Source organism: Procambarus clarkii, chromosome 1 (genome assembly GCF_040958095.1).
Source record: "Procambarus clarkii isolate CNS0578487 chromosome 1, FALCON_Pclarkii_2.0, whole genome shotgun sequence".
Taxonomy (NCBI): domain Eukaryota; kingdom Metazoa; phylum Arthropoda; class Malacostraca; order Decapoda; family Cambaridae; genus Procambarus; species Procambarus clarkii.
The window spans coordinates 52338011-52362010 of NC_091150.1; the positions used below are offsets into that span (position 1 = coordinate 52338011).

The following is a 24000-nucleotide window of genomic DNA, read 5'->3' on the forward strand; positions in this document are numbered from 1 at the left end:
AAAGTAGAGAGATATACCAAAGAACCAGGAACGAGTATGTTAGTGTGAGAAGAGCAGCTGAGAAAAGGTATGAAAATGATATAGCTAATAAAGCCAAGACCGAACTAAAGCTACAACACAGTCACATCAGGAGGAAAACAATAGTGAAGGAACAGGTGATGAAACTTAGAACGGGTGAAGACAGGTACACAGAGAATGACAAAGAGGTGTGTGAAGAACTCAACAAAAGGTTCCAGGAAGTCTTTACAATAGAACAAGGAGAGATCACGGCGCTAGGAGAGGTGGCAGCAAACTAGGCGACCTTGGAAGGGTTCGAAATTACAAAAGATGAGGTCAAGAGGCACCGACTTGAGAAAGGCTGTTGGGCCGGATGGAATCTCACCATGGGTATTGAAAGAGTGTGCAGGAGCACTTTGTTTCCCACTCTCAATAATGTATAATAGGTCACTGGAAACGGGAAACCTACCAGAAATATGGAAGATGGCTAATGTAGTACCAATATACAAAAATGGCGACAGACAAGAGGCACTGAACTACAGGCCAGTGTCCTTAACTTGTATACCATACAAGGTGATAAAGAAGATCGTGAGAAAAAAACTATTAACACATCTGGAGAGAAGGGACTCCGTGACAACCCATCAACATGGGTTCAGGGAGGGTAAATCTTGTCTTACAGGCTTGATAGAATTCTATGATCAGGTGACAAAGATAAAGCAAGAAAGAGATGAATGGGCGGACTGCAATTTTTTGGACTGTCAGAAAACCTTTGACACAGTACCCCATAAAAGGCTGATGCATAAGCTAGAGAAACAGGCAGGAGTAACTGGTAGGGCGCTCCAGTGGAAAAGGGAGTACCTAAGTAATAGGAAGCAGAGAGTTAGTGAGGGGTGAGACATCAGATTGGCATGAAGTCACCAGTGGAGTCCCACAGGGCTCTGTACTTGGACCTATCCTGTTTCTGATACACGTAAATGATCTCCCAGAGGGTATAGACTCATTCCTCTCAATGTTTGCTGACGACGCCAAAATTATGAGAAGGAGTCAAACAGAGGAGGACAACTTGAGGCTTCAAGAAGACCTGGACAAGCTGCAGGAATGGTCGAACAAATGGTTGTTAGAGTTTAACCCAAGCAAATGTAATGTAATGAAGATAGGTGTAGGGAGCAGGACACCAGATACAAGGTATCATTTGGGAGAAGAAATACTTCAAGAGTCAGGGAGAGAGAAAGACCTGGGGTTGATATCACGCCAGACCTGTCCCCTGAAGCTCATATCAAGAGGATAACATCAGCGGCATATGCCAGGTTGGCTAACATAAGAACGGCCTTTAGAAACTTGTGTAAGGAGTCTTTCAGAACATTATATATCACATATGTCAGACCAATCCTTTAGTATGCGGCTCTAGCATGGAGTCCATATCTAATCAAGCATAAGACTAAACTGGAAATGGTTCAAAGGTTTGCCACCAGACAGACTAATACCCGAACTGAGGGGTATGAGCTACGAGGAGAGACTATGGGAAATAAACCTCACGTCACTGGGAGACAGAAGAGTTAGAGGGGACATGATCACCACATACAAGATTCTCAGAGGAATTGATAGGATAGATAAAGACAATCTTTTTAACACAAGGGGCACACGCACTAGGGGACACAGGTGGAAATTGAGTGCCCAAATGAGCCATAGAGACGTTAGAAAGAATTTTTTCAGTGTCAGAGTAGTAGACAAATGGAATGCATTAGGAAGTGATGTGGTGGAGGCTGACTCCATACACAGCTTCAAGTGTAGATATGATAGAGCCCAGTAGGCTCAGGAACCTGTACACCTGTTGACTGACCTTTGAGAGGCGTAACTAAAGAGCCAGAGCTCAACCCCCACAAGCACAATTAGGTAAGTACAATTAGGCAATTAGGTGAGTACACACACACACACACACACACACACACACACACACACACACACACACACACACACACACACACACACACACACACACACACACACACACACACACACACACACACACACACACACACACACTATACTGGGGCCATTATTACTGGCACTACTATAGTATTATAGTAATACAATACTGGGACATTTTTACTGGGGCCATCTTCGATGTCTCAGCAGGAATGAGCGATCACAGTGTACTGACGTTTGAGTATCTAGTCGAAGAAAGATTAATATATTCAAGGAATGACCTGAAAACAAAAGGCCGGCATTCCGCAAGGGAAACTATGAGGAGATAAAATTCCTAACATGTATAACATGGGGAAACACAGCTCAGGAGAAAGACGGCCCAGGACATGATGGAACACATCACACAGAAGTGTCAGGAGGCAGCAGACAAGTTTGTCCCGGTGCAATAGGAAAAAAATTAAATGCAGATGATGAACTCATGGTTTAATTAGAGATGTAAGCTAGCAACGCAACTAAGTACAAGGGCGTGGAGAAACTACAAAAATAACAGAATACTTGAGACCAGAAAAGGATGCCAGAGTGCCAGGAATAAATACGTCAGAGTGAGATGAGAGGCAGAAGTGCAATATGAAAACGACAGAGCAAGCAAAGCCTCGACCTAAATTGCTAGACAATTACTAGACCTAGCCAAACTGAAGCAATGATCCAACATAAGGCTGCTAAAGTTCTACACAAGTAAATGTAAGGTAATGAAACTAGGCAGTAGAAGCAGGAGGCCAGGCACAGGATACTGAATGGGAAATGAAGTTTTTCATGAAAAAGACACTGAGAAAGATCTAGGAGTTGATATCACGCCAAATCTGTCTCCTGAAGCCCACGTTAAAAGAATAACATCAGCGGCGTATGCATAGCTGGCTAGCATCAGGACTGCCTTCAGAAACCTCTGTAAGGAATCCTTCAGAACATTGTATACCACACATGTAAGAGCAATCCTGTAGTATGCGGCGCCAGCATTGGAACCCGTACCTTATCAAACACAAGACGAAGTTGGAAAAAGTTCAGAGATATGCCACTAGGCTAGTTCCAGAAATAAGAGGCATGAGTTACGAGAAAAGGCTGCTAAGAAATGCAACTCACTTCGCTCAAAGTCAGGAGAGCTCGGCGAGACATGATCACTACCTTCAAAATTATCAGAGGAATTCACAGGGTAGATAAAGATAACGGTTTAACACGGGTGGAACACGAACAAGGGGACACAGGTGGAGACTGAGTAACAGGAGAGCTTGCCAATAACACACGGAAGCTATCCTGTCTAATCACGTACTGAAGGTTTAAAAATACATTTATCTCTCTCTTGATCGATTGATCCTTTCCAATTCACCTTGATCGTAAATGCCATCACTATTGCCCCAGCTAAACCTTGGGAACTCATCCCTTGATAACACTTCCCTTCAATCTTCCTCCTTATTGAACTCTTCCCTCTATTCATACACCAGCGGGTCCTCAGTATGAAGTATGATATACACTTGTAAAGTCAGAAACAGATGGGATTACAGAATAAGCAAACTGAAAGAGTTTAAAGGTAATGAAGACCTCGGTTATTAGTTTAAATATAAGGAGAGATCTATTATTATTAAAAACATAATAGATGTTTGAGAATTTGCCCTAATGATCAGAAAGAAAAATTGTCTTGACAATAATGACATCTAGAGCATTGGTGAGCATTGGTTGGTTCAGCGGTAGTATTGGGGTCTTATTATACAGTTAAGACTAAAATAATAACGTCATAAGCATACAAATCTCTAAGGAAAAAAGACACACGCATTTGCTTAAGATGTCGGAAATAAACAGATAAATATAACGATTTAGCGGTAGTTGCTTTGACTGTAAACGTGACTGAACCAATAGTTTTGATCTTAGGTGACTTTTCCCGGGGTACATGACAAACTCTCACGACAGAAAAATGAGCGACAGAAACTCCTTTAGAAACTAGTTTCCTGCAACTAGTTTCTAGTTTCCTGAAACTAGTTTGGAAACTAGTTTCCTTAGGACAGCACATTAATAGATTGCCTCAATTAAGGGATCTTAAACTCTCTCTCTCTCTCTCACACACACACACACACACACACACATACACACAGATTTGACTAATGTTTCCCAGGAGAGAATCCAAGGTACTAATGAGATGCCTTTAATCCTGAAGCAGATACTAAGGGCGCTGCAAGGACTAACCAGCTACAAGCTGGGACGCCCCTAGGCTGTGAAACCGCTGCGCTAGCAACGCGAGCATACATTGCCAGTATTCATACTGAAATGTACTGCATGATCTGGATTTGAAAAAAAACAAGACTTTCAACTAAGTCAGAGCAGATTCGTGTGTTTTCTCTCATTTTTCCCATCACGCTACAGCGGCCTCTAGAGGCTTCGTTTTATGAACATTAAAATATTTTCGCGTGAATGTCCCCAACATTGTGATCTTATAGTCTTTACAGTACCTTTTGGTCTAGGAAATTGACATTGTCTGTATTCGCTACATATGGTAAAGCTTCCGAATATAGGGTGGTCTCGAGCAAAAGTTGATTATGTTTTAGAGTGGTGGCCGTTTTCTTGTCGAATAATCTCACTGCTACCCTAGCTACGAGGCGTTGAAGTGTGTCGCCAAAAGCAATGGGGCTGATTCCAAAATTCATTTTCTGTTTAGCACAGAGGAAATGCTCTAAGAATGAATAATCTGGTCAACCTGTATTATTAAAATAGAGCGTGACCAGATCACCAGCAAGCAGGGTAATGGTAACGAGGGCGTTCATCCTAGCAACCAACGTAAGGGTGAGCTCTGAGACGTTACCAGCTAGGCAAACATTTATTTATTCGTCAATCTCTGACACCGTGCCTCAAATATTTGCTCGCAAATCCTCTGCCTTGACCAGACTTGACACTTATTACTTTTCCTACAATCTGAATGTGTAAACTACTTTACGACTTCCGTTTTCCCCCCCGGTCATTGTTCTTTCCACTTTCTGATAACTTTGGTCAATACAGATTTTCCTGGTATTTTAATATATAATTTTCGTCTATTGTAGCCTGACTTTTTGGCGCATAACTTATAATTTCATGATGATTTATGCAACATGATTTCCCGGTTTTGTTTTTGTTTAGCTTATATCTGATATATTCGTATTGGACTTATGTTACTGCATTCCTGATATTAATTTTTGTCCTGATACGAAGCACATGTCCTACGTTTTTCATAGATAATGTTTTGCGTTTCTCCTGTATGGTAAATACCTGGGTATTTTGATAAACTTTTACGGAAATTTTTAAAACTAGAGTACAATAGCAAGAAACTAACGCTGCTATTTGATAAGGATACTAACATATGCATATATATTTCAAGTAAACTACTGGTCCAAAGAATAAAACAAATTAAAAAAAACATTTCTCGTGGTCCAGACGTAAGACCAGACATATCAAATGTCTTTTGTGCTTTGAAACCCGGGAACGTGAGACTGCTGACCAGACCTTCAGAGACAGACGACTGTGTCAGGTCACAGAGTGTAATGTAAACATAACAAGGCATTGTTTTCTCTTTGGAATCATCAAAGGTTCAGATAAGTATACAGTAATCACTCATATTGCTGGAAACACAAAACTGTGGTTCCACTAACTGGTACCACAAAACTCTCATGGAAGTTGGGAGAACCGTGCAATACCCACACATGTTGGGAAGAATACAACATACCCATGTTTGTCGAAGTGAACCACGCGACATCAACACGTGATGGGAGAAGACACCATATTCCCCATGATTCTTGAGAGAACCGCCACACAATACTGATAGTTGAAACCCAAACAAAAGTCAGACAGGTTGGAGGAACCTCAGAATGTTGTAGAGACAACCACTTGACTAACTGATCTGTTGACAGAACCCGGAACATCTAAAAAAAATCTTGAAACTTTATTAAAAGATGTGAAATACCTTTTAAAGTATCAACACATCCACTTGCGGTCCCACCCATGCAACCCTCTTTCATATTTAAAAAGTTAAGTTGCAAAGTTTTAAGAAGAACTGCAAAGTGTAAAACACAGACAAAAAGTTATTAAAGCTACATTGAAGACGTCGATTTAGTCACTCCGGAAAAACAGAACAACTAATTTGATTTACCATTAAGTACTTGCTGTTAATTAGTGATTCCTTCCTGTAGTCGTACTTAAAATAAACAATATTACAATATATGGATCACACACATATAGTTTGAAGCAAAAGTGATGAAACCGACTCGATGCCGTACATGCTGATTCACCAACTCAGATTACATGTGTCTCGGCTCTGTGTATATGTGACTGATCTCTGTGTATATATGTGACTGATCTGTGTGCATGTGAGTGATCTCCAAGTATATTTGTCTGACATATGTGTATATGTGACTAATTTCTGTGTATATGTGACTGATCTCTGTGTATATGTGACTGATCTCTGTGTATATACGACTGATCTCTGTGTATGTAGCAAACTCAATGAGAGCAGCCCGTCTTCCTGAGTTACCAAACCGGACAAAATATGGGCTACTAAAACGCAGCAGCCGAACACACCTGCCTAACCTAACCTAACCTAACCTAACCTAACCTAACCTAACCTAACCTAACCTAACCTAACCTAACTGGCCCACGTATGGAAAAAGTGGTTGCTTGCGAATTTGCGAACGTTTCCTGGTAACCCTTATTTTGTCCGTAGGGGATTATAGCATCTAAACACGATTACATCATATGAGTTCCCTCACTTGAACACTCTGTAGATGTTCACTTTTATATGAAATGGAGTTTTAGATGCTCAAATTATCCGAAACACGTTAAGTTATGGAAATGATTGAGTCTAAATACCGACGATAATTTTTTTAACTTAATTAATCCTAGTTGAGCTGTCCAGCAACCAGGAAGCCTGGTCGGGGACTGGGCCGCCGAGAAATTGAGTCCCCGAAATCATCGCAAGGTAAATCATCACACGGTAACAAATTCAACGTCTTATAGGTGAATAATTATAGACTGAAAATTATAGTATATATACATATTCCACACACATAAGAAAGCAAAACTTTCATTGCAACAAAATTCTGAAAAAAAAGGAAATTTTACTTTTCAAAAGCGTAATACGGAAAACAATTTTTTTTTAAATAATTATAATATTACAATTACAACATACAGAATAATAATAATAATAATAATAATAATAATAATAATAATAATAATAATAATAATAATAATAATAATAATAATAATAATAATAATAGTCCTGCAACTTATTGTATTTAAGAAACAAAGATAACCATCTTAGACATTATATTTTATATTTATAATTAATAGCTTTGTAGCCCTAATGATAATATAAGGACAGTCTCCGTGGTGTAGTGGTAAGACACTCGCCTGGCGTTCCGCGAGCTCTATGTCGTGGGTTCGTATCCTGGCCGGGGAGGATTTACTGGGCGTAATTCCTTAACTGTAGCCTCTGTTTAACGCAACAGTAAAATGTGTACTTGGATGATAAAACGATTCTTCGCGGCAGGGGATCGTATTCCAGGGACCTGCCCGAAACGCTACGCGTACTAGTGGCTGTACAAGAATGTAACAACTCTTGTATATATCTCAAAAAAAAAAAAAATAAGCTTCAATGTTGATGAGAGCCGGCGCTTGCTCATCCACTTAGTTGAGAAACTTTTCAAATAACACTTTACAGTCGAATGAAAATATTTCCCAAAATCAAGAAACTTTCACTTGGGCTTTATTGAAAAGTAGGTCTAAACGTAACCACTCAGCTGTCCAATACACACCAGTAGTCAGTACCAATGACAGGCCTGGCCAACAGAAGCAACGCTACCCCACCGCGGCCACACACTGAATGAGGACATTTGAAACCTCTATTGATCCAATTTACACGCTGTAATGAGCGCTTCACAAACCACATAACACAATTTCTTGTAATTGTAATTTGCACAGTCCTATCAATCAGACTCAAATTACATACCTCTGCCTTGGTGGAGGCTATGCCAGATATACGAGGGAAATTTTCAACTACCATGTATGAGTAACGTGGAAAAAATGATAGTTCGGGTCGGAGGAAGTTAATAACGTTTGACGTTACTTAAAGTCACTTAACGTTTGAAATTGGGTGCATCTTTGTTTCATTGTTACAACTCTGTTTGCGAAAGTAAATTTTCTTATATTTCTTCGGCATCAGTGTTTAGCTAGTTTAAATCTATGACCTCTTGTTCTTGAAGTTCCAGGTCTCAGGAAATCTTCTATATCGATTTTATTAATTCCTGTTAATATTTTGTACATAGTGATCATATCAAATCTTTTTCTTGTCTTCTAATTTTGGCATATTTAATGCCTGTAACCTCTCCTTGTAGCTCTTGCCCTTCAGTTCTGGGAGCCACTTAGTAGCACGTCTTTGCACCTTTTCCAGTTTGTTGAAGTGCTTCTTAAGATATAGGCATCATACAACCGCTGCATATTCTAGCTTTGGCCTAACAAAAGTCGTGAACAATTTCTTTAGTATTTCGCCATCCATGTATTTAAAAGCAATTCTGAAGTTAGAAAGTGTGGCATAGGCTCCTCGCACAACCAAGTTAGGATTCGACCTGTGGATTGTGAAGTGGCAGTGGACGCTCCCACACCTGGACTACTGCGGCTCTTATATGTATTCACCTAGATGTGCTTGCGGAAGTTGAGCTCTGCTCTTTCGGCCCGCCTCTCAACCGTCAATTAACTGTTTCTACTACTACCACTATTTTTTACCCCAACCACACACACACACATACTCCCAGGAAGCAGCCCGTGACAGCTGACTAACTCCCAGGTACCTATTTAGTGCTAAGTAACAGGGGCATAGGGTGAAAGAAACTCTACCCGTCGTTTCTCGCCGGCGCCGGGATCGAGCCCGGGACCCCAGGATCACGAGTCCAGCGTGCTTTTCGCTCGGCCGTGTGTGTGTGTGTGTACTCACCTATCTATGTGTTTGCGAGGGTTGAGTTTTTGCTCCTTGGTCCCACCTCTCGACTGTCAATCAACTGGTGTAAAGATTCCTGAGCCTACTGGGCTCTATCATATCTATTTTTGAAACTGTATATGGAGTCAGCCTCCACCACATCACTGCCTAATGCATTCCTTCTGTTAACTACTCTGACACTAAAAAATTTCTTTCTAACGTCCCTGTGGCTCATGTGGGTACTCAGTTTCCACCTGTATCCAATTCTGTTCGCGTACGTCCAGTGTTGAATAGTTTATCCTTGTTTACCCGGTCGATTCCTCTGAGAATTTTGTAGGTAGTGATCATGTCTCCCCTTACTCTTCTATCTTCTAGTGTCGTAAGGTGTATTTCCCGCAGCCTGCCCTCGTAACTCACGTACCTCCTGTCTATCCCCTTTCTTGTATATCGGGACTACGTTAGCTGCGTTCCAAATTTATGGCAGTTCCCCTGTTGCCAGTGATTTGTTATACACTATGGAGAGTGGCAGGCACAGTTCCTCAGCTCCTTCCTTTAGTATCCAAGGGGAGATTCCACATGGCCTATAGCCTTTGTCACATCAAACTCTTGTAAGTACTTCCTTACTTCCCCGCTGGAAATTTCAAACTCATCCAGTGGTTCCTGGTTAATTATTCCCTCTCATATCTCTGTAATTTCTCCTTGCACTAAGGTGAAGATCTTTTGGAATTTCTTATTCAGTTCCTCATACACCTTCTTGTCGTTTGTAGTGAATACTTCTGCCCCTATACTTAATTCCATAACCTGTTCCTTTACTGTTGTTTTTCTCCTGATGTGCCTGTGCAGCAATTTAGGCTGAGTCTTTGCCTTGCTTGCGATGTCGTTTTCGTATTGTCTTTCTGCCTCTCTTCTCATCCTGACATATTCATTCCATGGCACTCTGGTATCTTTCTCTGCTCTCCAGTGTCCTGTTATTCCTATAGTTTCTCCACGCCCGCGACACCACGACTGTGTATGTGTGTGTGTGTGTGTGTGTGTTTGTGTGTGTGTGTGTGTGTGTTTGTGTGTGTGTGTGTGTACTCACCTATTTGTACTCACCTATTTGTGCTTGCGGGGGTTGAGCTTTGGCTCTTTGGTCCCGCCTCTCAACTGTCAATCAACTGGTGTACAGATTCCTGAGCCTACTGGGCTCTATCATATCTACATTTAAAACTGTGTATGGAGTCAGCCTCCACCACATCACTGCCTAATGCATTCCATCCGTTAACTACTCTGACACTGAAAAAGTTCCTTCTAACGTCTCTGTGGCTCATGTGGGTACTCAGTTTCCACCTGTGATCCCTTGTTCGCGTCCCACCAGTGTTGAATAGTGTATCCTTGTTTACCCGGTCGATTCCTCTGAGGATTTTGTAGGTTGTGATCATGTCTCCCCTTACTCTTCTGTCTTCCAGTGTCGTAAGGTGCATTTCCCGCAGCCTTTCCTCGTAACTCATGCCTCATAGTTCTGGGACTAGTCTAGTGACATACCTTTGGACTTTTTCCAGCTTCGTCTTGTGCTTGACAAGGTACGGGCTCCATGCTGGGGCCGCATACTCCAGGATTGGTCTTACATATGTGGTGTACAAGATTCTGAATGATTCCTTACACAGGTTCCTGAACGCTGTTCTGATGTTAGCCAGCCTCGCATATGCCGCAGACGTTATTGTTTTTATGTGGGCTTCAGGAGACAGGTTTGGTGTGATATCAACTCCTAGATCTTTCTCTCTGTTCGTTTCATTAAGTACTTCATCTCCTATTCTGTATCCTTTGTTTGGCCTCCTATTTCCACCACCTAGTTTCATTACTTTGCATTTACTCGGGTTGAACTTCAACAGCCATTTGTTGGACCATTCACTCAGTCTGTCTAGGTCATCTTGTAGCCTCCTACTATCGTCCTCAGTTTCAATCCTTCTCATAATTTTTGCATCATTGGCAAACATTGAGAGAAACGATTCTATACCCTCTAGAAGATCATTTACATATATCACAAACAGTACAGGTCCAAGGACTGACCCCTGCGGTACTCCACTCGTAACGTCTCGCCAATCTGAGACCTCACCCCTCACACTGACTCGTTGTCTCCTGTTACTTAGGTACTCCTGTATCCAACGGAGTACCTTCCCTTTCACTCCAGCCTGCATCTCCAGTTTTTTCACTAGCCTCTTGTGTGGCACTGTGTCAAAGGCTTTCTGACAATCCAGAAATATGCAGTCTGCCCACCCTTCTCTTTCTTGCCTTATTTTTGTTGCCTGTTCGTAGAATTCAAGTAACCCTGTGAGGCAGGACCTGCCATCCCTGAATCCTTGTTGATGCTGTGTTACAAAGTTCTTTCGCTCCAGGTGCTCCACTAGCTTTCTTCGCACAATCTTCTCCATCATCTTGCATGGTATGTAGGTTAGGGACACTGTGTGTGCGTGTGTGTGTGTGTGTGTGTGTGTGTGTGTGTGTGTGTGTGTGTGTGTGTGTGTGTGTGTGTGTGTGTGTGTGTGTGTGTGTGTGTGTGTGTGTGTGTGTGTGTGTGTGTGTGTGTGTGTGTGTAATTACCTAAGTGTAATTACCTAAGTGTAGTTACAGGATGAGACCTACGCTCGTGGTGTCCCGTCTTCCCAGCACTCTTTGTCATATAACATATAATATATGTGTGTGTGTGTGTGTGTGTATGTGTGTGTGTGTGTGTGTGTGTGTGTGTGTGTGTGTGTGTGTGTGTGTGTGTGTGTGTGTGTGTGTGTGTGTGTGTGTGTGTGTGTGTGTGTGTGTGTGTGTGTGTGTGTGTGTGTGTGTGTGTGTGTGTGTGTGTGTGTGTGTGTGTATGTATACTCACCTAGTTGTACTCACCTAGTTGTGCTTGCGGGGGTTGAACTCTGGCTCTTTGGTCCCGCCTCTCAACCGTCAATCAACAAGTGTATCATATCTACACTTGAAACTGTGTACGGAGTCAGCCTCCACCACATCACTTCCTAATACATTCCATTTGTCAACCACTCTGACACTAAAAAAATTCTTTCTAATATCTCTGTTATTATGTGTGTGTGTGTGTGTGTGTGTGTGTGTGTGTGTGTGTGTGTGTGTGTGTGTGTGTGTGTGTGTGTGTGTGTGCTCACCTAATTGTGCTCACCTAATTGTGCTTGCGGGGGTTGAGCTCTGGCTCTTTGGTCCCGCCTCTCAACCGTCAATCAACTGGTGTACAGATTCCTGAGCCTATTGGGCTCTATCATATCTACATTTGAAACTGTGAATGGAGTCAGCCTCCACCACATCACTTCCTAATGCATTCCATTTGCTAACTACTCTGACACTGAAAAAGTTCTTTCTAACGTCTCTGTGGCTCATTTGGGTACTCAGCTTCCACCTGTGTCCCCTTGTTCGCGTCCCACCAGTGTTGAAAAGTTCATCCTTGTTTACCCGGTCGATTCCCCTGAGGATTTTGTAGGTTGTGATCATGTCCCCCCTTACTCTTCTATCTTCCAGTGTCGTGAGATGCATTTCCCGCAGCCTTTCCTCATAACTCATGCCTCTTAATTCTGGGACTAGTCTAGTAGCATACCTTTGGACTTTTTCCAGCTTCGTCTTGTGCTTGACAAGGTACGGGCTCCATGCTGGGGCCGCATACTCCAGGATTGGTCTTACATATGTGGTGTACAAGATTCTGAATGATTCCTTACACAGGTTCCTGAACGCCGTTCTGATGTTAGCCAGCCTCGCATATGCCGCAGACGTTATTCTCTTTATGTGGGCTTCAGGAGACAGGTTTGGTGTGATATCAACTCCTAGATCTTTCTCTCTGTCTGTTTCATTAAGTACTTCATCTCCTATTCTGTATCCTGTGCCTGGCCTCCTGTTTCCACTGCCTAGTTTCATTACTTTGCATTTACTCGGGTTGAACTTCAACAGCCATTTGTTGGACCATTCACTCAGTCTATCCAGGTCATCTTGTAGCCTCCTACTATCATCCTCTGTTTCAATCCTCCTCATAATTTTTGCATCGTCGGCAAACATTGAGAGGAACGAATCTATACCCTCTGGGAGATCATTTACATATACCAGAAACAGTATAGGTCCAAGGACTGACCCCTGCGGGACTCCACTTGTGACGTCTCGCCAATCTGAGACCTCACCCCTCACACAGACTCGTTGTCTCCTGTTGCTTAGGTATTCCTCTATCCACCGGAGTACCTTCCCTCTCACTCCAGCCTGCATCTCCAACTTTCGCACTAGCCTCTTGTGTGGCACTGTATCAAAGGCTTTCTGACGTGTGTGTGTGTGTGTGTGTGTGTGTGTGTGTGTGTGTGTGTGTGTGTGTGTGCGTGTGTGTGTGTGTGTGTGTGTGTGTGTGTGTGTGTGTGTGTGTGAGTGTGTGTGTGTGTGTGTGTGTATGTGTGTGTGTGTGTGTGTGTGTGTGTGTGTGTGTGTGTGTGTGTGTGTGTGTGTGTGTGTGTGTGTGTGTGTGTGTAAATTACAAAAATTAACATGTGAGGAAAAATGGGACAGTGTTAGACCACGATGGAAGAATTGAAACATAAATTTCCTTAAGTTCTTTCGTATTTAATAATACATCTTCAGAATGATCCTTCTAAAGATATATTATTAAATACGAAAGTACTTGAGGAAATTCCTGTTTCAGTTTTTCCTTCGTGGTCTGACAATGTCATATATATATATATATATATATATATATATATATATATATATATATATATATATATATATATATATATATATATATATATATATATATATATATATATATATATATAAAACAGGGCATCCCAAAATGAATGTATAAAACACTTTGAATAATTTTTATGCCAGTGTTTATTAAAATACATTTCATTCTCTATATGTAATAGAATCTACATATATTCTTTGGTTATTTTATCAACGCCTCTTTTCAAACGAATGTCCGTGTTGGTCCAAGCACTGCTGATAACGCAAAACAATGGAATCACAAACATTAGAGAAGCTTTTCGTTTGGTATTTTAGTGCATTCATGTTCAGTGGCTACTCTCACTTCATCGACTATCGCCGGTTTTGCAGCGTAGACTTTATGTTTTAAGTATTCCCATGAAAACAGTGTAGAGGTGTGAGGTCTGGTGAACGAGGAGGCGATACCCCTTCGTCCATTCCACCTGTTTGGCAAGATCTCATCAAGGTATGATCTTACATCACGATGGTAGTGTCCGGGGGTCTTGCTTAAATATCTCTATCTTACTAAACATAAAACTCCTCATCTTGAAAGACCTTTCTCATTCTTGGCATGAGAGACTGTCACAGCAAGTTCAAGTACATGGTACCGGTCACAGGTGAACAAAAATAATGGTCCAGTTAATCCTCTTGATGATGAGTCACACGACACTGTAACTCCTGGTAAATTAACATGATCTCCCACCATAACTTGTGGATTCTCAGCTCCTCCAGTTGGTGCAATCGTGGCAGTTAATTGAACTATTTAATTTAAATGTAGCCTTATCGCTCCACACCATCCGTGTTGTACAGTGTGCGCGCCTCTTCTACACATCCTGCTACACATAATGTATCCCGTTGGTGTGTTTTTGGGTGTATCCCGTTGGCAAGTGCACTGACTAGATGGCCTTTGCAACTGGTCAATACCGCGACTCCAGTAATGGGATAATCGCGATATCGGAAAATGCTTCTAGAAACGGATGCGAGTTTTTTTTCTTCTTCTTTAATTCTTGCGTTTAATTCCGGGGAATTTACTGCTGATTGATTTTTTTTTCCAATCTGGTTATTTATTTTAGTTCGTGAATAACCTTATGTTTGTTAATGAAGAGGGAAATGTTTTATCTATATAAATAAAAATGTAGATGTTCGTTTGTTCAACAATCACTAATCATCGAAAGTTCTTCACCGATTGCTTTGAAATTTTGACACAACGTTCTATCCGAATATGCGCATGTTTTTGTGACAGGTAAAAACACGTTTTTTTTTTTAAACAGCGCCATCTGTTGCACGTAAATCCAACACACGCTACACTAAATATGTTAAGAATCAATTTCAATGTTTCCGATTTCATTGATAAATTTAATTTTCATTGATTTCAATTTTTTTCATTTTGATTTAATCATTTTGTGTGACATTGCATAGGAACTGAGCTGTGTTGTTGACAATATCGTTCATTTTGTTAGTATAGTTTATTTGTTCTCTTTTTCAATTGTTTTCATTTCGTTTTTTTAACTGTTCATCTTAATTTTCAGTGATGGGAACAAGAGATCATTTGATGTTCCCATTTTTCTGATGGGAGCATCGGATCATTTGGGAACGCAACGGACGAGGGAGTGGGGAATGGTGGGGAGAACGAGAGGTTGGGAGTGGGAGATGGTGGGAGGACGAGGGACGGCGGAGGGGGGGACGGGGGAATGGAGGGGAGGACGAGGGGAGAGGAGAGGGTTGTTGTGGCTCACAGCAACGCGTGGCCGGTTAAAGCCAGTTGTATAATATCAAATTGATAGTACGTGCGTTCCTCCTGAGCACACACACATGTTTGTGTTTCTTCATTCTATGCGTAATGTTAATCGTGATTTTTTTGAATCTGTTTAAATTTCTCTGTTATGGCCTCATTGGCTTAGGGTGACCCTCGTCTCTAACCAGGTTGGTATCCTTGTAGCTGGCCCCTAGTCACAGGTCATGATGACGCAACCAATATTCTGTTAGACCTTTTCGTTTTCACCTCCACTCATGTCCTAACAAAGGGTCTTCCTCGTGAACCGACAGATTATGAGCTCTTGGTAGAACCCTATGGCTTCCCCAGGTAAAATTAGAGAGAGAAAAAACAGAACAGCCAAGCATTCAGAGTCTAATGGGCTGAAGAACACTTGTTTCTGGTAATTAAGGTGTAACTAATTGGATACATAATTCAATCTGAATGTTCAAATAGTCTGTGTGTCTTAAACATTATATATATATATATATATATATATATATATATATATATATATATATATATATATATATATATATATATATATATATATATATATATGTATATATACTTAGGATGTAAATTGGGTTTGTTTTCATTTTTCCTACTTTGAATCTTAAATTATTGGAACTGCTATTTAAACAAACTATCTTGAGGAAAGTAAATCTACATCACTTCTTAATCATGCACAGGTTCACTCCCTGACGTAACTTTCCTAAGACTATGTAATAGATGAGCGTTGAGAGCCATGCAGTAGTTTACCCCAGGGAGAGGGAAAGGGATCTCCGAGTAGCTCAGCGTATAGAGAGCCAAGCATCAGTTCACTGTGGGAGCTAACAACAACAGGCGAATAAGCCCAGGCCCCCTTCGTCTTCCACCAGGTGTCGTGGATCAGGCGACGCGACTACCACATCCTCACCTCCGGCCTCCACACCTACAGCAGAGACGAGCGCTTCGGCGTCGTCCGGCCCGAGGATGCGGACGATTGGGCCCTCCAAATCAAGTTCGTTCAGAAGCGGGACGAAGGAGCGTACGAATGTCAGGTAAGTGCATACATACACACAATAACACTTACACTTATCATAAAACATGTGTATGCGTGTAGCAGTATGAACTGGTAAGTAGATGTAATTGACTCACGGTATACTGAGCCTGTTGTAATGTATCCCAGTTTGTCATTTCGTAGGTATATACATTTAAATCTCCCCCCCCCTTTCCCCCCCTCTCCCCCCTCTCCCTACTCCCCTTTAGACCAACGGAAACTGAGCTCGGTCACTACATGATGGGAACCGAACCTGTGCCTGAACGAACCTGGAAGACTTTGGTTTCCACTCTAGACCATTTTCCAGAAGGTAGCCAGACTATCACCCTAATCTTACATTTAGATGTAACCTGGAGCCCCACGACGTAACCTGGAGCCCCACGACGTACACTGGAGCACCACGATGTTACCCTTTAGCCCCACGACGTAACCTGGAGCACGACGACGTAGAGTGGAGAACCACGACGTAATCTGGAACCCCACGATGTAACCTGGTGCCCCACGACGTAACCTGAAACTCAACGACGTAACCTGGAGAACCACGACGTAACCTGGAACTCAACGACGTAACCTGGAATTCAACGACGTAACCTGGAGATCCACGACGCAACCTGGAACTTCACGACGTAACCTGGAACTCAACGACGTAACCTGGAGAACCACGACATAACCTGGGAACCCCACGACGTAACTTGGAGAACCGCGACGTAACCTGGAACCCCACGACGTTACCTGGAGAACCACGACGTAACCTGGGGCCCAACGACGTAACCTGGAGCACCACGACGTAACCTGGAGCACCACGACGTAACCTGGAGCACCACGACGTTACCTGGAGCACCACGACGTTACCTGGAAAACCACGACGTAACCTGGAACTCAACGACGTAACCTGGAGCCCCACGACGTAACCTGGAACTCAACGACGTAACCTGGAGAACCACGACGCAACCTGGAACCCCACGACGTAACCTGGAACTCAACGACGTAACCTGGAGCCCCACGACGCAACCTGGAACCGCACGACGTAACCTGGAGCCCCACGACGTAACCTGAAGCACCACGACGTGATGTCATGGATATAAGCTTTTAATACATTTAATAACGTTACGTTACTTTAAGTTACGTTACGAAAACGTATTAGAGTGTACTCACCTAGTTGTGCTTGCGGGGGTTTAGCTCAGGCTCTTTGGTCCCGCCTCTCAACTGTCAATCAACCGATTTATGCACAATCAACAGAGTGCATGTTCAGTGTAGCTAGCGCACATGCGGTGGACGGATGTAGCGAGTCCACATACATAGCTAGGCCAGTGTCTCGCACAGTGCATACACATGTATAGCTACTGCACATACATTGCCATTGCAGCACGCATGACCATTGCACTTACACATCCTGTGTGCGCACACGCATACACATATATCCAGTACACATATATACATCCAGTGTACACACACTCAGCCAGTATACACACACACACACACACATATCTAGTGCATATACACATACGCACAACCACTGCCCGCAAACACACACACACACACACACACACGCACACACACACACACACACACACACACACACACACACACACACACACACACACACACACACACACACACACACACACACACACACACACACACACACACACACACACACACACACACACACACACACAATCACACACACACACACGCGCACACACACACACACACACACACACACACACACACACACACACACACACACACACACACACACACACACACACACTCACACACACACACACACACACACACACACACACACACACGCACACACACACGCACACACACACACACATTCAGGAATCTGTACACCTGTTGATTGACGGTTGAGAGGCGGAATCAAAGAGCCAGAGCTCAACCCCCGCAAACACAACTAGCTGAGTACATCTAGGTGAGTACACATATACACACACATACATACACACAGAAGCATCAGATATGTTATGGCCCTTGTAGTCATCTATTTTATAAGGAAGAGGAAGTTAACTCGGTTCTAGATGTTTTTACGAACTCATCAACAGAGACGCACAGGAGATAAAACTGTTAACACATGCAGAACTTGCTGGTACCGTCATATATATATATATATATATATATATATATATATATATATATATATATATATATATATATATATATATATATATATATATATATATATATATATATATATATATATATGTATATATATATGTATATATATATATATATATATATATATATATATATATATATATATATATATATATATATATATGTATATATATATATATATGTATATATATATATATATATATATATATATATATATATATATATATATATATATATATATATATATATATATATATATATATATATATATATATTCTCATTCTCAATGCATCCAAATGTGAAATAATCTCCTGCAACCCAGACATCACTTGCCAAATAAAAAATGTTCTTACAGACATTCTCGTTGTCGAGCCACGTGACTGCCCCCTCCTGGGTGGCCCCATTGGCCCACAAGCAATCGAGGAGGTCCTGGCTGCAAAAATCACTGACCTAAGGAGAATGCTGGACAGGATTGACAAGATTGATGCCCATGATGCTCTCTTCCTCCTCACAAGATGCCTATCTCTCCCTAAGTTGACCTACTTTCTGAGATGTTCTCCATCCTACAGCAGCCCTAAATTAAATGTGTATGACATCCTTCTGAGGTCCATGCTGGTGAAAGTCCTGAGCCTACCATTGGACAACTCTCAGTGGGAGCAAGCAACCCTCCCTGTAAGACTCGGCGGCCTTGGTGTCCGCACACCCTCCCAGATTGCTCTATTAGCCTTCCTTCCCTCCTCCCATGCATCGCACGACCTCGACAGAGATATTCTACCTGGACCTCGGAGTGATTATGCATATATACACGATCCTGCTTTCACTGAATGTTCAAATCAGTGGAATACTCTTGCAGCCCCAACACCCACCATAGTACCAAGAAAAAACTTAAACAATCCAGCTGGGACCACCCGCTAGTAGAAAAAATAGCTGATGCCATGCTCAGAGCCGCAACAACAGACAAGGAGAAAACCCGCTTCAGAGCAGTGGTGCGCCCCATGCAGGAGACTTCCTCCTGGTAGTATCCTAGTAGTGGAAGCAGACCAATATGAACTGCATGGGCTGTATTGTTGCAGCACAAAGGGCTGGCATGAGAGACACAACGAGGTCAATTACATCATCAAGAGGAGCCTCGTCTCAGTGCCCAGCGGAGAGAGAACCTCGCATCCTAGGGGTCCAAAACCCGGATTTCCCCGCACTTCGCCCTGATGGCATAACCATATACTTCTGAAAAAGGGGCAAGCACTTAGTGTGAAACTACGCGTGTATATCCACCCTGGCTGATACTTATGTACACTTCGGTGCTGATCAAGCAGGTGAGGCGGCCAAAGGCAGGGAAATAGCAAAAGCATCAAATACAGGCAATTGGAAAGTCAATACATATTTGTTCCGACAGCGTCTGAGACGCATGGCCCCTGAGGCAAGAGTGCCTTGGGATTTCTCTAGGAATTAAGCTCCAAGCTCATTGACGTCACCAGAGACCCAAGAGTTGCCAGTTATTTGTTTCAGCGCCTTAATGTGACGATCCAGAGGGAAAACGTCTGCTGCATCCTCGGTTCCCGTCTTGAAGCGGAGGAGCTTCAAGAGATCCATAATCTTTAAGCACTCTTTGTATCAAACAATGTATATCTTGTTACCTATAAACATATAAACACAAAAACAAAAAACAATATATATATATATATATATATATATATATATATATATATATATATATATATATATATATATATATATATATATATATATATATATATATATATATATCACTAAGAACTCTTTGACCCGGCCAGGATTCGAACCCATGCCGTCCAGGATCACCCCTAAACGTACACAGTACCGTGACCACCGCACCAATGATCGGTGGTCACGGTACTGTGTACGTTTAGGGGAGATCCTGGACGGCATGGGTTCGAATCCTGGCCGGGTCAAAGAGTTCTTAGTGATATATGACTTGCACGTTCATGCAGCTTTCTCATATATATATATATATATATATATATATATATATATATATATATATATATATATATATATATATATATATATATATATATATATATATATTTATATATATATATATATATATATATATATATATATATATATATATATATATATATATATATATATATATATATATATTATTAAATATGACCGAAAAAGTAAGATTAATAATTCTAACACGAATTTTTTCAATCTTTCGCACATTACGCTTCACTGTTGGAGGTAAATCAAAAATCACTTCTCCAAAATTCATTTTTATTTCTAGTCTGACGCGACACGGGCGCGTTTCGTAAAACTTATTACATTTTCAAAGACTTCACAAATACACAACTGATTAGAACGTATCTCTGATTTTATATCTACATTTGAGTGAGGTGGGAAGGGTGATGTGGCATTAACACAAGACAGAACAGGAGGGGATATTAATAGGGTATTAAAAGTATCAACACAAGACAGAACAGAAACAATGGGTATTGAATAGAAGTGTTTGTAGAAAGCCTATTGGTCCATATTTCTTGATGCTTCTATATTGGAGCGGAGTCTTGAGGTGGGTAGAATATAGTTGTGCAATAATTGGCTGTTGATTGCTGGTGTTGACTTCTTGATGTGTAGTGCCTCGCAAACGTCAAGCCGCCTGCTATCGCTGTATCTATCGATGATTTCTGTGTTGTTTACTAGGATTTCTCTGGCGATGGTTTGGTTATGGGAAGAGATTATATGTTCCTTAATGGAGCCCTGTTGCTTATGCATCGTTAAACGCCTAGAAAGAGATGTTGTTGTCTTGCCTATATACTGGGTTTTTTGGAGCTTACAGTCCCCAAGTGGGCATTTGAAGGCATAGACGACGTTAGTCTCTTTTAAAGCGTTCTGTTTTGTGTCTGGAGAGTTTCTCATGAGTAGGCTGGCCGTTTTTCTGGTTTTATAGTAAATCGTCAGTTGTATCCTCTGATTTTTGTCTGTAGGGATAACGTTTCTATTAACAATATCTTTCAGGACCCTTTCCTCCGTTTTATGAGCTGTGGAAAAGAAGTTCCTGTAAAATAGTCTAATAGGGGGTATAGGTGTTGTGTTAGTTGTCTCTTCAGAGGTTGCATGGCTTTTCACTTTCCTTCTTATGATGTCTTCGATGAAACCATTGGAGAAGCCGTTATTGACTAGGACCTGCCTTACCCTACAGAGTTCTTCGTCGACTTGCTTCCATTCTGAGCTGTGGCTGAGAGCACGGTCGACGTATGCGTTAACAACACTCCTCTTGTACCTGTCAGGGCAGTCGCTGTTGGCATTTAGGCACATTCCTATGTTTGTTTCCTTAGTGTAGACTGCAGTGTGGAAACCTCCGCCCTTTTCCATGACTGTTACATCTAGAAAAGGCAGCTTCCCATCCTTTTCCGTCTCGTAAGTGAAACGCAGCACGGAACTCTGCTCAAATGCCTCCTTCAGCTTCTGCAGATGTCTGACATCAGGTACCTGTGTAAAAATGTCGTCAACATACCTGCAGTATATGGCCGGTTTCAAGTTCATGTCGACTAAGACTTTTTGCTCGATGGTACCCATGTAGAAGTTTGCAAACAGGACACCTAGGGGAGAACCCATGGCGACCCCATCTACTTGCTTATACATGTGCCCATCCGGGCTCAAGAAGGGTGCCTCTTTAGTACAAGCTTGGAGTAGTTTCCTCAGAATACTTTCTGGCATGTCAAGAGGAGTACAGGCTGGATCACGATACACTCTGTCGGCTATCATTCCGATTGTCTCGTCCTCAGGTACGTTGGTAAACAGCGATTCTACGTCCAATCGGAATGATAGCCGACAGAGTGTATCGTGATCCAGCCTGTACTCCTCTTGACATGCCAGAAAGTATTCTGAGGAAACTACTCCAAGCTTGTACTAAAGAGGCACCCTTCTTGAGCCCGGATGGGCACATGTATAAGCAAGTAGATGGGGTCGCCATGGGTTCTCCCCTAGGTGTCCTGTTTGCAAACTTCTACATGGGTACCATCGAGCAAAAAGTCTTAGTCGACATGAACTTGGAACCGGCCATATACTGCAGGTATGTTGACGACATTTTTACACAGGTACCTGATGTCAGACATCTGCAGAAGCTGAAGGAGGCATTTGAGCAGAGTTCCGTGCTGCGTTTCACTTACGAGACGGAAAAGGATGGGAAGCTGCCTTTTCTAGATGTAACAGTCATGGAAAAGGGCGGAGGTTTCCACACTGCAGTCTACACTAAGGAAACAAACATAGGAATGTGCCTAAATGCCAACAGCGACTGCCCTGACAGGTACAAGAGGAGTGTTGTTAACGCATACGTCGACCGTGCTCTCAGCCACAGCTCAGAATGGAAGCAAGTCGACGAAGAACTCTGTAGGGTAAGGCAGGTCCTAGTCAATAACGGCTTCTCCAATGGTTTCATCGAAGACATCATAAGAAGGAAAGTGAAAAGCCATGCAACCTCTGAAGAGACAACTAACACAACACCTATACCCCCTATTAGACTATTTTACAGGAACTTCTTTTCCACAGCTCATAAAACGGAGGAAAGGGTCCTGAAAGATATTGTTAATAGAAACGTTATCCCTACAGACAAAAATCAGAGGATACAACTGACGATTTACTATAAAACCAGAAAAACGGCCAGCCTACTCATGAGAAACTCTCCAGACACAAAACAGAACGCTTTAAAAGAGACTAACGTCGTCTATGCCTTCAAATGCCCACTTGGGGACTGTAAGCTCCAAAAAACCCAGTATATAGGCAAGACAACAACATCTCTTTCTAGGCGTTTAACGATGCATAAGCAACAGGGCTCCATTAAGGAACATATAATCTCTTCCCATAACCAAACCATCGCCAGAGAAATCCTAGTAAACAACACAGAAATCATCGATAGATACAGCGATAGCAGGCGGCTTGACGTTTGCGAGGCACTACACATCAAGAAGTCAACACCAGCAATCAACAGCCAATTATTGCACAACTATATTCTACCCACCTCAAGACTCCGCTCCAATATAGAAGCATCAAGAAATATGGACCAATAGGCTTTCTACAAACACTTCTATTCAATACCCATTGTTTCTGTTCTGTCTTGTGTTGATACTTTTAATACCCTATTAATATCCCCTCCTGTTCTGTCTTGTGTTAATGCCACATCACCCTTCCCACCTCACTCAAATGTAGATATAAAATCAGAGATACGTTCTAATCAGTTGTGTATTTGTGAAGTCTTTGAAAATGTAATAAGTTTTACGAAACGCGCCTGTGTCGCGTCAGACTAGAAATAAAAATGAATTTTGGAGAAGTGATTTTTGATTTACCTCCAACAGTGAAGCGTAATGTACGAAAGATTGAGAAAATTCGTGTTAGAATTATTAATCTTACTTTTTCGGTCATATTTAATAATATATGTCTACAGGAAAGACTGCTACCAAAATA

The 24000-nt window shown here is 41.9% G+C and overlaps 1 protein-coding gene across 2 annotated transcripts in view; it reads left to right on the forward strand.

Moving 5' to 3' along the window:
* The window catches only part of LOC123745987 (zwei Ig domain protein zig-8), a 341861-nt gene that overhangs the window by 248922 nt on the left and 68939 nt on the right, over nucleotides 1-24000 (forward strand). Inside the window, exon 4 of one of the 2 annotated variants that reach the window (XM_069310423.1) lies at nucleotides 16235-16417. In XM_069310423.1, the coding sequence (XP_069166524.1) occupies nucleotides 16235-16417 (183 nt within the window). The remainder of the gene's footprint in view (nucleotides 1-16234; nucleotides 16418-24000) is intronic. The other variant, XM_069310457.1, reaches the window with a different exon arrangement.